This window comes from Lissotriton vulgaris, chromosome 7, assembly GCF_964263255.1.
Source record: "Lissotriton vulgaris chromosome 7, aLisVul1.2, whole genome shotgun sequence".
Lineage (NCBI taxonomy): Eukaryota > Metazoa > Chordata > Amphibia > Caudata > Salamandridae > Lissotriton > Lissotriton vulgaris.
In genome coordinates this window covers 894,857,580-894,870,246 of record NC_141695.1, presented here as the reverse complement: position 1 = coordinate 894,870,246, position 12,667 = coordinate 894,857,580, and the positions used below count along the sequence as shown (strand labels likewise).

Here is a 12,667-nt window from a genome sequence, read left to right as displayed (position 1 = left end):
AGCTCCACCTACACAGCTCCACCAATGCACCCACCACACAGCTCCACCGAGGCACCCACCACACAGCTCCACGGATGCACCCACCACACAGCTCCACTTATGCACCCACCACACAGCTCCACCGATGCAGCCACTACACAGCTCCACTGACACAGCTCCACCGATGCACCCACCGCCCAGCTCCACCGATGCACCCACCACACAGCTCCACCGACACAGCTACATCGATGCACCCACCAAATAGCTCCACCTACACAGCTCCACCAATGCACCCACCACACAGCTCCACCGATGCACCCACCACACAGCTCCGCCGAGGCACCCACCACACAGCTCCACCGATGCACCCACCACACAGCTCCACTGATGCACCCACCACACAGCTCCACCGAGGCACCCACCACACAGCTCCACAGATGCACCCACCACACAGCTCCACAGATGCACCCACCACACAGCTCCACCGATGCACCCACCACCCAGCTCCACTGATGCACCCACCACACAGCTCCACTGATGCACCCACCACCCAGCTCCACCGATGCACCCACCACACAGCTCCACCGATGCACCCACAACACAGTTCCACCGACACAGCTCCACCGATGCACCCACCACACAGCTCCACTGATGCAACCACCACACAGCTCCACCGACACAGCTCCACCGATGCACCCACCACACAGCTCCACTGATGCACCCACCACACAGCTCCGCCGAGGCACCCACCACACAGCTCCACCGATGCACCCACCACACAGCTCCACTGATACACCCACCACACAGCTCCACCGATGCACTCACCACACAGCTCCACCGAGGCACCCACTATACAGCTCCACCAAGGCACACACCACACAGCTCCACCGATGCACCCACCACACAGCTCCACGAGGCACTCACCACACATCTCCACAGATACACCCACCACACAGCTCCACAGATGCATCCACCACACAGCTCCACAGATGCACCCACCACACAGCTCCACAGAAGCACCCACCACACAGCTCCACCGATGCACCCATCACACAGCTCTGCCGAGACACCCACCACACAGCTCCGCCGAGGCACCCACCACACAGCTCCGCAGAGGCACCCACCACCCAGCTCCACTGATGCACCAACTAAGCTCCTCCGATGCACCCACCACACAGCCCCACCGATGCACCCACCACACAGCTCCACTGATGCACCCACCACCCAGCTCCACCGATGCTCCCACCACACAGCTCCACCAACACAGCTCCACCGATGCACCCACCACCCAGCTCCACCGATGCACCCACCACACAGCTCTACCGACACAGCTCCACCGATGCACCCACCACACAGCTCGGCCGAGGCACCCACCACACAGCTCCACCGATGCACCCACCACACAGCTCCACTGATGCACCAACTAAGCTCCACCGATGCACCCACCACACAGCTCCACCAATGCACCCACTAAGCTCCACCGATGCACCCACCACACAGCTCCACCGATGCACCCACCACACAGCTCCACTGATGCACCCACCACCCAGCTCCACTGATGCACCCACCACCCAGCTCCACCTACACAGCTCCACCGATGCACCCACCACCCAGCTCCACCGATGCACCCACCACACAGCTCCACTGATGCACCCACCACAGAGCTCCATCGATGCACCCACCACACAGCTCCACCAATGCTCCAAGCTCCACCAATACACCCACTAAGCTCCACCGATGCACCCACCACACAGCTTCACCGATGCACCCACCACAGAGCTCCACCGAGGCACCCACCACACAGCTCCACTGATGCACCCACCACACAACTCCACCACTGCACCCACCACACAGCTCCACCTACACAGCTCCACTGATGCACCCACCACACAGCTTCACCGAGGCACCCACCACACAGCTCCACCGATGCACCCACCACACAGCTCCACCGATGCAGCCACCACACAGCTCCACCGATTCACCCACCACCCAGATCCACCGATGCACCCACCACACAGCTCCACCGATGCACCCACCACACAGCTCCACCGAGGCACCCACCATACAGCTCCACCAAGGCACCCACCACAAAGCTCCACCGATGCACCCAGGACACAGCTCCACCGAGGCACCCACCACACAGCTCCACAGATGCACCCACCACACAGCTCCACATATGCACCCACCACACAGCACCACAGATTCACTCAGCGCAACCACAGCATCACTCAGCGCAACCACAGCATCACTCAGCGCAACAACAGCATCACTCAACGCAACCACAGCATCACTGGTTCAAATATGTTCTTTCAATGTTTCAAGCTGTTTTCAAGCTTTCACGCTTTATTACAAATCACAAAAAGATGTTAATATTTCACTTCTGTTCTTGGATTTTCGTCACAATAAAAAACAATGAACATAATCTTCACAAAAGTTATTTACAAAAGTTTAAGCTATTGCCATTACAAATTAAATAAATTATTTAAGTATTAATTATTTAAAAAAATTAAAAGCCATTGTTATTTGTAATATCAATACATCTAAGTCACGTAAATACAAAACATGTTGCATTACAAATGCTATAGGTGTCACATTTGCGAAAGTTATAACTATTGGCATTGTAAATGACAAAGCTATTAATTTAGCTATTTAAAAAAAAAACATAAATAAAAAAAATCATTTATAAGACCAATAGCTCAAACTTTCCTAATGCGAGCCATATTGCATTTCCAATGCTTGTTAAATAAGCAGAGTGTCACATTTTGCTTTTAAAGTTAAGGGGGTGTTTGTGTTTATTTTTCATTATCTTTATCAGGTCTGCAGATAGCAGGGCCTGATAATGAGCTGTGCTCAGTCAGATGTACAACCCAGGCTGGAGCACAGAGGGGAAGAACTAACCACTGAGGTATTTAGCTCTTAAATAAAAGTTATTGTCAACTCAATATTGGGGTTTCAGAACAAAATTATGTTTCTGAATGCTTCTAAATGAGAGAAAATGAAAATGAAAAGTTACCTTAATGGTTATGTAAACTCTTCATTTTGATTTCCTCCCATTTCAAAGTGTCACACCTACAAACAGAAGGCCTCCTGCTCCCAGTGGCCAGTAGACACAGTACCATATTAATAACTTAAAAATACAGTAATTTTTTTAATTGGAGAAATATACAGTGAAGAAAAATATTTATATGAAACAATACATCTTAATGCGTTTCTCCACTTTCAATTAGGCCAATAATGTCTTAATGTTTTATGAAGCATGTTTTTTACTTTAAGTTCCTCTGATTTTAACAAATGGCTATATTTTTCTGTTATAAATATGGCATCATTTCTACAGGCCAATAGGAGCACGACATTTCGAAATGGGAAATAAATTAAATGATGTGTTTTATGGCATCCATATAAACATAAAGTTAACTCTTCATTTTAATTTTCTCCCATTTCAAAGTGTTACGTTTACACCGGGCAGGCATTTTGATCACAGTGGCTGGTTCACACAGTGCCATATTTAAAACTGAAAAATGCAGACAATATTTTAAATGGGAGAAATTTAAGGTGCAAAAAAAGTTCCAAATTATGAACATTTGTGCAAAACATTTTCTGCACTTTAAATTTCTACCATTTAAAATAAATAGTTGCATGTTTGTGTTATACATTTAACTATGCCAAAAAGGACAAAAGGTATGTCCTGTGTCACAAGTACATATGACACAGGCTGTCAGTCACCGACACACATACATCCCATTCATATACACACATGGTCGTACTCCCCAAAGACCACGCTCTCACTGACAAACATGACAGCCCTATCCCAGTGACCCCATTCAAAGCATTTTATTCAAATCACGGTGCCTGGCTCTATGGGCATTAGGCTTAAAGTCAATGAAGCTGGGTGGGTGGTAAAAATGCGTGAGTTGCTTAGCCTTCAGTACCTCATGATGATTTTCACTGATCAGAAGTAGCTCTCACTACAGAAAAGATTGGAAATCATGATTTAGGAGAAAATGGCTAATAAAATTCAAAGTAGTTGTTCCCAACAGGGTCCCTCAAAATATGCCTTGCCCATGGCCACCCCCAAATCCTTCAGATGTACTGCCTTCATGCACACAGAGAAACCAGTGCTGGCACACAACAACAGTGTGTGTTGGCTCACACGAAAGACATGTGCAGCACTGCCTCTCCAGTCAATGAATGACTTGTTATTAGGGGCTGTTTTGACGTCCGAAGAAGAGCAGCATGCAGATTTTTAAGAGTTGGCCTCTGCACTTTCGTGGAAGAGCCGTCACCAGTTCAGGCATCAGATAAGAAACAATAATTTTAGAAAGTTTTAAGTTAACTGGCTCCTCCAGCCCCTTGAACAAGATGGAGGGGGTTGGAATTTGTTATCACCTAACCTAACTCAATAACACTCATTTATCAAGCAAGAAACCATAAATAACAGCTAAATTGTCTCGATCCCTAAATAACCTAAACGTTTCCTCAACGGCCATATCACCCACGCAGCGGCCCTCTAACGTACCTTGGCGGGCGCAGACTACGACTATCAGCGCCAGGCACACGGGGCCCATGATGTCCCCCTCGCGCGCAGCCGGGCCTCTTCTGGACGATGCGCGAGGCGGTGTACTCGTGCAGACTGCGCAGCAGGCCGTGGCAACCCAGAACTCCCTGTCGGCGTGAGTAGGAAAGACGTCTGAAGCGTACACGCGCCGGGCGATCACTTAACCCGGACGAAACTTCTCCTTTTTGGAGCCGACCGCAGATTGGGACATCTCTGAAAATATCAGGAGAATGAAAGCCTGAAGAGGTGACAAGTAAGTGGGGGTTGCAACGGGTTTTATACGGAACAGCAGAAGCCTCCAGTTGAAGAAGAGCCCAGTTGTGTTAAGCCCCGGTATCCTTTCCTCAAGACCTGAAGAAACTTTTAGTTTTAAAGTTTTATAGTTAATATTGGCTTATTTATCGTGTTATAATATACTATTGGTGTAGCCAACTAGTATGAGAGGGCAACCTTGACATGTATAACAAGCATTGGAAATGCAATAGGTCTCGCATTAGAAAAGTTGGAGCTATTGGTCTTGTAAATGACAAATATTTTATTTATTTGTTGCTTTTTAAAATAGCTAAATTGATAGCTTTGTCATTTACAATGCCAATAGTTATAACTTTCGCGAATGTGACACCTATAGAATTTGGAATGCAACATGTTTTGTATTTACGTGACTTAGATGGCAGCTCTGGTCGTTAGGCCACATCTCTAGAGAGCAGGACAGTGCAGCAGGGGAGAGAAGCACAGCAATGCAATAGGTCTCGCATTAGGAAAGTTTGAGCTATTGGTATTGTAAAGGACACTTTTTTTATTTATGTGCTTGTTTTGAAAATAGCAAAATTAATAGCTTTGTTATTTACAATGCCAATAGTTTTATCTTTCGCAAATGTGACACCACATCAAAAAACTTACAGGCACCTGTTTTGCCACTCTGAAAATGCTCCGCAAGTTTTTCCCCTTGCTCCCTAGGGAAGCCAGAGAGTCGGTTGCCAGAGCGCTCATACTGGCTCGCCTCGATTACGCGAATGCACTGTTCAGTGGCATTCCGGCATATCTGGTCAAACGCCTCCAAATTATTCAGAATGCGGCTGTACGCCTGCTATTTAACATCCCCAGGTGGAAGAGCGTTCGCACTGAGCTGCGCTTGCTTCATTGGCTTCCCGTAGCGCAACGCATTCTGTTCAAATCTTTGGTGTTGGCGTTTCGTGCAATTCATGACCAGGGCCCCTCGTACTTGAGAAAGAGATTCACAAGGTACATCCCGGCACGTACCCTGAGATCCGCCTCTCTGGTTAAACTGTCCCTTCCCCGTTTTAAACGTGCCAGACTGGGCGGCCAGTCGCTGTCTGTTGTGGTGGCTCGGGCCTGGAATGCCCTCCCTCTCCATCTACGCTCCACGCCGACAGTGGCTGCTTTCAAAAAACACCTGAAAACTCACCTATTCAAGAGTGCAGTCTAGGAGGATCCCCCGATGTCTTGTTCTCTGCCTCTCTGTCTTTTTCCCCGCGCCAGGATACTCACCAGTAACAGAGCGCGTTACAAAACGGTTTATACTATACTATACTATACTATACTACTATTGTAACACAATATGTGTTGTCTCACTGAGTGGTGTGAGGGTGAGGGGTGTGAGGGTGAGGGTGAGTGGGTGTGTGAGGGTGTGAGGGTGAGGGTGAGTGAGGGGGTGTGAGGGTGTGTGAGGGGGTGTGAGGGTGAGGGTGTGTGAGGGAGAGTGAGGGTGTGTGAGGGGGTGAGGGTGAGGGGGTGAGGGTTGGGTGTGAGGGTGACTGAGGGTGTGTGAGGGTGAGGGGATGAGGGTAAGGGTGTGTGAGGGTGAGGGGGTGTGATGGTGAGAGGGTGTGAGGGTGAGGGTGTGTGAGGGTGAGGGTTGTGAGGGGGGTGAGGGAGTGAGGGTGAGTGAGGGTGTGTGAGGGTGAGGATGAGTGAGGGTGTTAGGGTGAGGGTGGGTGAGGGTGTGAGGGTGGGTGAAGCTTTGTGAGGGTGAGAGGATGTGAGGGTGTGTGATGGTGAGGAAGTGTGAGTGTGAGGGTGACTGAGGGTGGGTGAGGGGGTGAGGGTAAGGGTGTGTGAGGGTGAGTGGGCGTGTGAGGGGGTGTGAAGGTGTGTGAGGGTGAGTGAGGGGGTGTGAGGGTGAGTGAAGGGTGTGAGGGTGAGGGGGTGAGGGGTGTGAGGGTGAGGGTGTGAGGGTGACAGGGTGTGTCAGGGTGAGGGGGTGAGGGTAAGGGTGTGTGAGGGTGAGGGGTCTGAGGGTGAGGGTGAGTGAGGGTGAGAGGGTTGTGAGGGGAGTTGAGGGTGTGAGGGTGAGTGAGGGTGTGTGAGGATGAGTGGGTGAGGGGGTGAAATGGCCTTGGTACTGTGTGAAGCAACATCTAGGTCCCTTTGGCTGTATGCCTGTATGAAAAAAATAACACCTCAAATGGCTGGGCTCCGTGGTTGCAATGGACTGTGCTTACGACACAATTCAACAAGCACTGGGAAAGGCAGTGAAGAAAGTTTGAGCTATTGGCATTGTGAATGACACTTTTTTATGTGTTGGTTTTGAAAACATACATTAATAGCGTTGTCATTTACAATGCCAATAGCTTTTCCTTTCGCAAATGTGACACCTATTGCATTTGTAGTGCAATATGTGTTGAGAGTGAGTGAGTGGGAGAGTCAGTGAGTGAGTGGGAGAGTCAGTGAGTGAGTGAGTGGGAGAGTCAGTGAGTGAGTGAGTGAGAGTCAGTGCTCTGTGTGCTTTCATATTGCAGTGACTCAGTCATTTATTATGGAAATGCAATTCCTGGTACAGGAATTGTGATATTAAGTTGAGTGTTGCATTATGGGTTGAATACTTAATGGCATATGTCTTGATTTTAAATTCTGGGTTCTGTAAATTAAGGCCGATGGTAAACACATTTTCATTGTCTTTTTAGGACGTTGTTTAGTTGTAAACAGTACAGAGAGGACTTGTGTGTAGGCGCGCTAATTGCTGCTCCGTGTGCTTTCGGGCTCCATTCACTTCCAATCTCATTTGATGTGTTTATGTTTTGTGTTATTCTTTTTAGTGAGGAGAGCTCTGATACATATCACAGGGTTGTTTTGGCGAAACGCGGTTATTAACTCAGATAAATGCACATCACAGCTACAGGACACAGTGGGCTGGTCATGCAAGCCATATGATGTCATTTGTATAATCTGCAAAAAAATAAGCATGGCAGTGGCATGCATGATGAAAAGAAGTGACCTGTGCAATCACTTGGGGGAGGGACAGATGTTTCACCATGAGCCCCCCGAAAAGAGGTGTGAAGTGTCAGCCAGTGCACAGACAATGGCCAGGAAGGGGGCCAATTAATGGCCCGCGCAGGGGTCCCTCCGTGGCTGCAGCAGAGGATAAAGGTCACGAGCGAAGAAAGGTCAACGCAGGGGTTAGAACAGGCCTTCGCACCTTGAACAATACACGGGCACTCCCGCTTACACTGTTAAGGGACGAGTGTAGCCTGCCTGTCCCTGCAAGCGCGGCTCTTTTGCACTAGTGAAATAATGTATTTGTCTCGGTGAACGGTTGCATTGAACATGTTAAGTGCAGTTTTACGGTACTTGTGCAAGGAAGCCCAAAACTGAAAAAAATGAGCGCAGCAAGCCTGAAACCTCTGCTGCCTATAGTGCTCCGAAGCCACAAAACTGTGCCAAGAACTCTTACAGTTGCATTTGATTTTCCCTTATTGCCCCTCTCCTGTGTATTCTATGCGGGTGAATGTCCTCGCTGAAGTCACCCTGTGACCCCCAAGATGTCTGCACATGTGTAGTCCCACTTCTATGATGGTGCAATGTCCCCTTTCTGGCTTCCAAATCCTGGCCAGCCTAGTTCTTCCAGGTTAATCATGATGAGCAGACAGAGAATTAAAAAAAACATGCATAAATGTGGCCGATTTCTATTTATACAGCTTTGGCTTGTGTATTGGGCAAATTCATAAATTCAGCAAGCACACACAAGACTTAACCTCGAAGAACTTGTTTTGGGCGACAGTTTCTTCTTCCATTTTCTCTCAACTTTACTTTTTATGAACCTGAGCGTAATTGACCGATTGCTATCTTGGGCAACTTCAGCCATTTCCAGAATTAATATTTGTATGCCTTTCGCTGGATACTGTGGGTCATCTCTGAGAGGACCGTCACAGTAAAAAACGAAGTAGTCTTGGGCAGTGCGTTCTAAAAAAAGAATTGCTTGGGTCACCTACCGATGGCTGAGAAAAGCAATCTCATACAGAGTTTATGGCACGGTAATGTCCTCTCACCGCTCCGAGAGGCATACATTATCTCTTGAATAAGATACGATAACAACGCTGATGGGTCGAATGTTTTTCGTCATTGTGCTGAGAGCTGCCGGCTCTCTGAAAATGTAATGTTCTCTAGGGGTGGCCGTACTTATTTAAAAAGATCGACTGTTCTGCTGGGAAGCTAAGCTGCCTGTTCAAAAAAATTCAGGCCCATGGATGGCTCTGTGGCTCTGGGAGTGTAGGCGACAGCCCCAGCCCTGCCAGCAGAGAGAGCAACACCAAAGCAGTCATTTAGGGCATTTATCTAACGCCAGTCACGCTAGTGACCTCAGCTTGCTGAACTCAGTTGGTCATGACACGACGGGGTCGAAGGAGCATCGAATCAACAACAAGCGCTGCACTCTCTCCCAGCACGCCAGACGAAGGGCCGAGTTCAAGTCTAAATAAAACATTTCCCAAAGGCACACACGAGAGATGAGTCATGGGGTACTTACAATTTTCAACCTGATAGTTTGGCACAAACTGCTCGTCATTGTCAGATACCTGAGCTGAAGAGAGAGAGAAACAAGAAGGAGGGCATTGCTGTGGGGAGGGGGGAGGAGAAATGCGACATGGCCACACTTCACACGGCCGGCCGGCCATGAAATTGAAAGCACGGCCGGCCGGCCGTGAAAGCCTTTGATGCCGCAGGGGGTGGAGCAGCACCAAGCTGGGCAACAGATGGCTGACAATTTGATGCTGTGCACACGCATTGACCTAAAAGCGCACGGGTACAGCACCAAATCGCCAGTTAGTTAAAGTCTGTTTAAAGCCCTATAGTCTCGCTCCGCTCAATGCGCATGCGCATTGATAGGTCACGAGACCTAAAAAGTGCTAATTACTTTCCAATCCAGACAGTGTTTGTGTTCCTCTAGATGTTACAGCTCCTTTATGTTTTATGAACAACACTGGAAGGTATCACTTTGTTTAGAATAATTTTGGACTTGGAAAATCAATGTTCATTCCTATTATATATCATGTGATGTGTATGAATAAGAGTGCGGCCGCACCAATGGTCTTTGTGCGAATACGTTTATAGTTTTCGTTGAATGAGTATCATCAGTATATTGTGCCTTGTATCAGACACGTTGCTATTCACAATCCTAATTGGTTTACTGAGGTACAATATCTTTTATCTAGTCCTAAAGTTGGACTGGTGTTAAGTCGATAACCCACCCCTTCAAACGTAGTGCAACAATAAAAGAAAAATAATTTTTTTACAATATGAAATCTTCTCCACTACCATGACAGGAGGTTTAGATTTTATTAAAGCTTTAAACATAACATGTGTATTTGTAAAGCGCACGTTCACCCGCATGTCTCTTGGCGCTGAATAACATGTTTATTGTCACCCAACTCAATGGTACTCATTTTATCAACCTCAGATGGATGAAAGTCTGAGTGGACTGCCGGGATTTGGACCTGTGACCATGAGGTTGAACACAGGCCCCTGCAATGGACGCATTAGTCCACTGAGCCACCAGACCCAGCATATAAACAAAAAGTATGACATGAACTTTGTTACTTAAACTAGCAACAAAATTAACAACCCATATATGAAAAATTCTAACATGGATCATCTACAATTTAAGTGCAGGATTAACAGAGGTTACAATGCATTCAAGTTCGATTACCACACAGTGAGCCTTCGGACATCATGGACAGCTTTGTACGTACTGCAAACCTAGTGTGCTTACTATTTTTCTTAAATTTGGAATCAAACCAGCAATAAAAATAAAACTGGAAACTTCTTGAAGAAGGTGTAGTGTTATCAACTAACTTAAAAAGAGAGTTCCAAGACAAACACAAAAATACTTGCAGGTGTGCTGGGCGCCCACTTGTTGATAAGTCAAACTGAAACATACATAAAACCGAAAACAGATTAAGGTGATCTGGAGGGATGATCTTCGCCACTGTGTCTTTAATAGAATCTAAACCTGTCATGATAGTGGGGGAGAGTTCACATTCTACTTCAAGACCAGGACTGTATTATATAGAGTGCCCCAAGGGTACAGGTGGAGTGTGCCTCTGTTTTCTGGTCCCCAGGGCACTGTAGTATTATAAAAGAGGCCGAAAACGCGTGTGCAGCCCCTTCAGTATTACTGATAGTGCTGGCGCACATGTAGCACAAGCTGTATTTTAAGAGAGCTTTCCGATATTTGTATGGAGTAGTACCCTCAAGCTAATAAGTAAATTATTTTGCTTTTGTGCAATATTATGAATGCAGGAGTAGAGGCAAATAAGCCATCAGTAGGTGCACTGACTGTGGGTGACGTATATGTATTTAAAAGGGAGTTTTAGGCTTCGCAAAAGGTTTATTTTGCCAAGTCGAATTGGCAGTCTAAACTGCATACAGGCTGCTATGTCAGTCCTGAGACATGTCTTAAAAGGCTACTTAAGTAGGTTGAATAATAAGTGCTGCAGGCCTACTGGTAGCATTTAATTTACCAGCCCCGGGTATAGGGTATACCACTTTACTAAGGACTTACATGTAAATTAACTATACCAATCAGATGGAAGTCACTTTTACTATGTTTTAGAGAACAAGCACAAGTGTTGCAGGAATTCTGTTTGGGAATAGAACTGTACCTGGGATCACAGAACGTCAGTATGTAAAGACTGCTTCACACTGTACCTATGGGCCTGAATCCTGACTAGATTATAGGTCCTTACCTGCCCTCCTAACCTTCCCAATGTAACAGGTAAGTTGGCACCCCAGAACACAACACTCTAGTTCCCTCAGTCCCACGATAACCCTTCGTTCTCTCACTTACACATGTCCGTAATAAACAAATAAGAGACATGAGGAAAGTTTACAATATTTATTGAAACTATCATGCTCCATCATGTACTGACTGTGCTGCAATTAGGAAACATATGCAACTAAGCATTACCAGTAGACTGTACACAATTAAAAGCCCTACCATGGCGAATTATATACTTGTATAAGCCTAACCTCACTAAATTAGCACAGTGATAAATCACAGATCTCTGCGATTAGAGTATGGCCCATACCTGGCATTTGCAGTTTCCGTGGTCTGCATCTCAGATTGCAAAAGGCTGGTGCACTCATCAGAGGGTCTTTCCTTTGCAAGATACTCTCCTCTCTATTTTCGTTCGATAACTTTATTTCGGCCGCCAAGGACCATAAAAGTGTATACATATAATACAAAGTTTAAGACAATAAATAAAAATAACAATTAAAAGTACATTGTGTATAGGGATATACAAATACATACAATACCGTACATAGTATAAAACAAGATTAAACTACTTCTCATTATCGAACTTCATAATAGATATAAAAGAAAAGCAATCTCATGCTAAACACTAGGAACAATAATTAATTTCCTGTGTTTGTGCCACATCGCTTTTAAAAAACGGGAAACTGCAAAAACTATTGGGGGATGGGTATCGTATTTTAACACCCTAAATGCATGCGCACACTGACGAAAACCTAGATTTCTGCAAATTGCAATAAGCCAGTGCTTGCGTGGACCCTGATACGCTGGGCAGAAGAAAAATACGTGGATTTCATCCTCTAGGCCAGAGCCGCACGCAGGGCACTCCCCACTCATGGCTCTATCCCATTTGCTTGTAAGTGCTCTGAGTGGGAGAGTGCCAAGTCTGAATTGCATATACAAGTTACAATTTACGTGCTACTGCAGGGAATATTAAGTCTAGGAATTCCTCCCTTTTGTAATCTTCTTTGACCTGGAGGAACTCAGTGGTCAATCTCCCCCGTAGTTCTCTCTTGCAGGGAAGCCAGGTTATAGTTCTTGTAGTGGCATTTCAGGTCAGCTTTAGATATTTCCGGGCAAGCAAC

At 46.7% G+C, this 12,667-nt stretch overlaps 1 protein-coding gene across 1 annotated transcript in view; it reads right to left on the bottom strand.

Moving 5' to 3' along the window:
* Positions 1 to 4,662, bottom strand: part of CSF1R (colony stimulating factor 1 receptor) — a 247,587-nt gene extending 242,925 nt beyond the window's left edge. The window contains exon 1 of the mRNA XM_086931314.1: positions 4,496 to 4,662. Coding sequence (XP_086787440.1) covers positions 4,496 to 4,544 — 49 coding nt within the window. The 5' untranslated portion in view covers positions 4,545 to 4,662. The remainder of the gene's footprint in view (positions 1 to 4,495) is intronic.
* Positions 4,663 to 12,667: the final 8,005 nt, after the last annotated feature.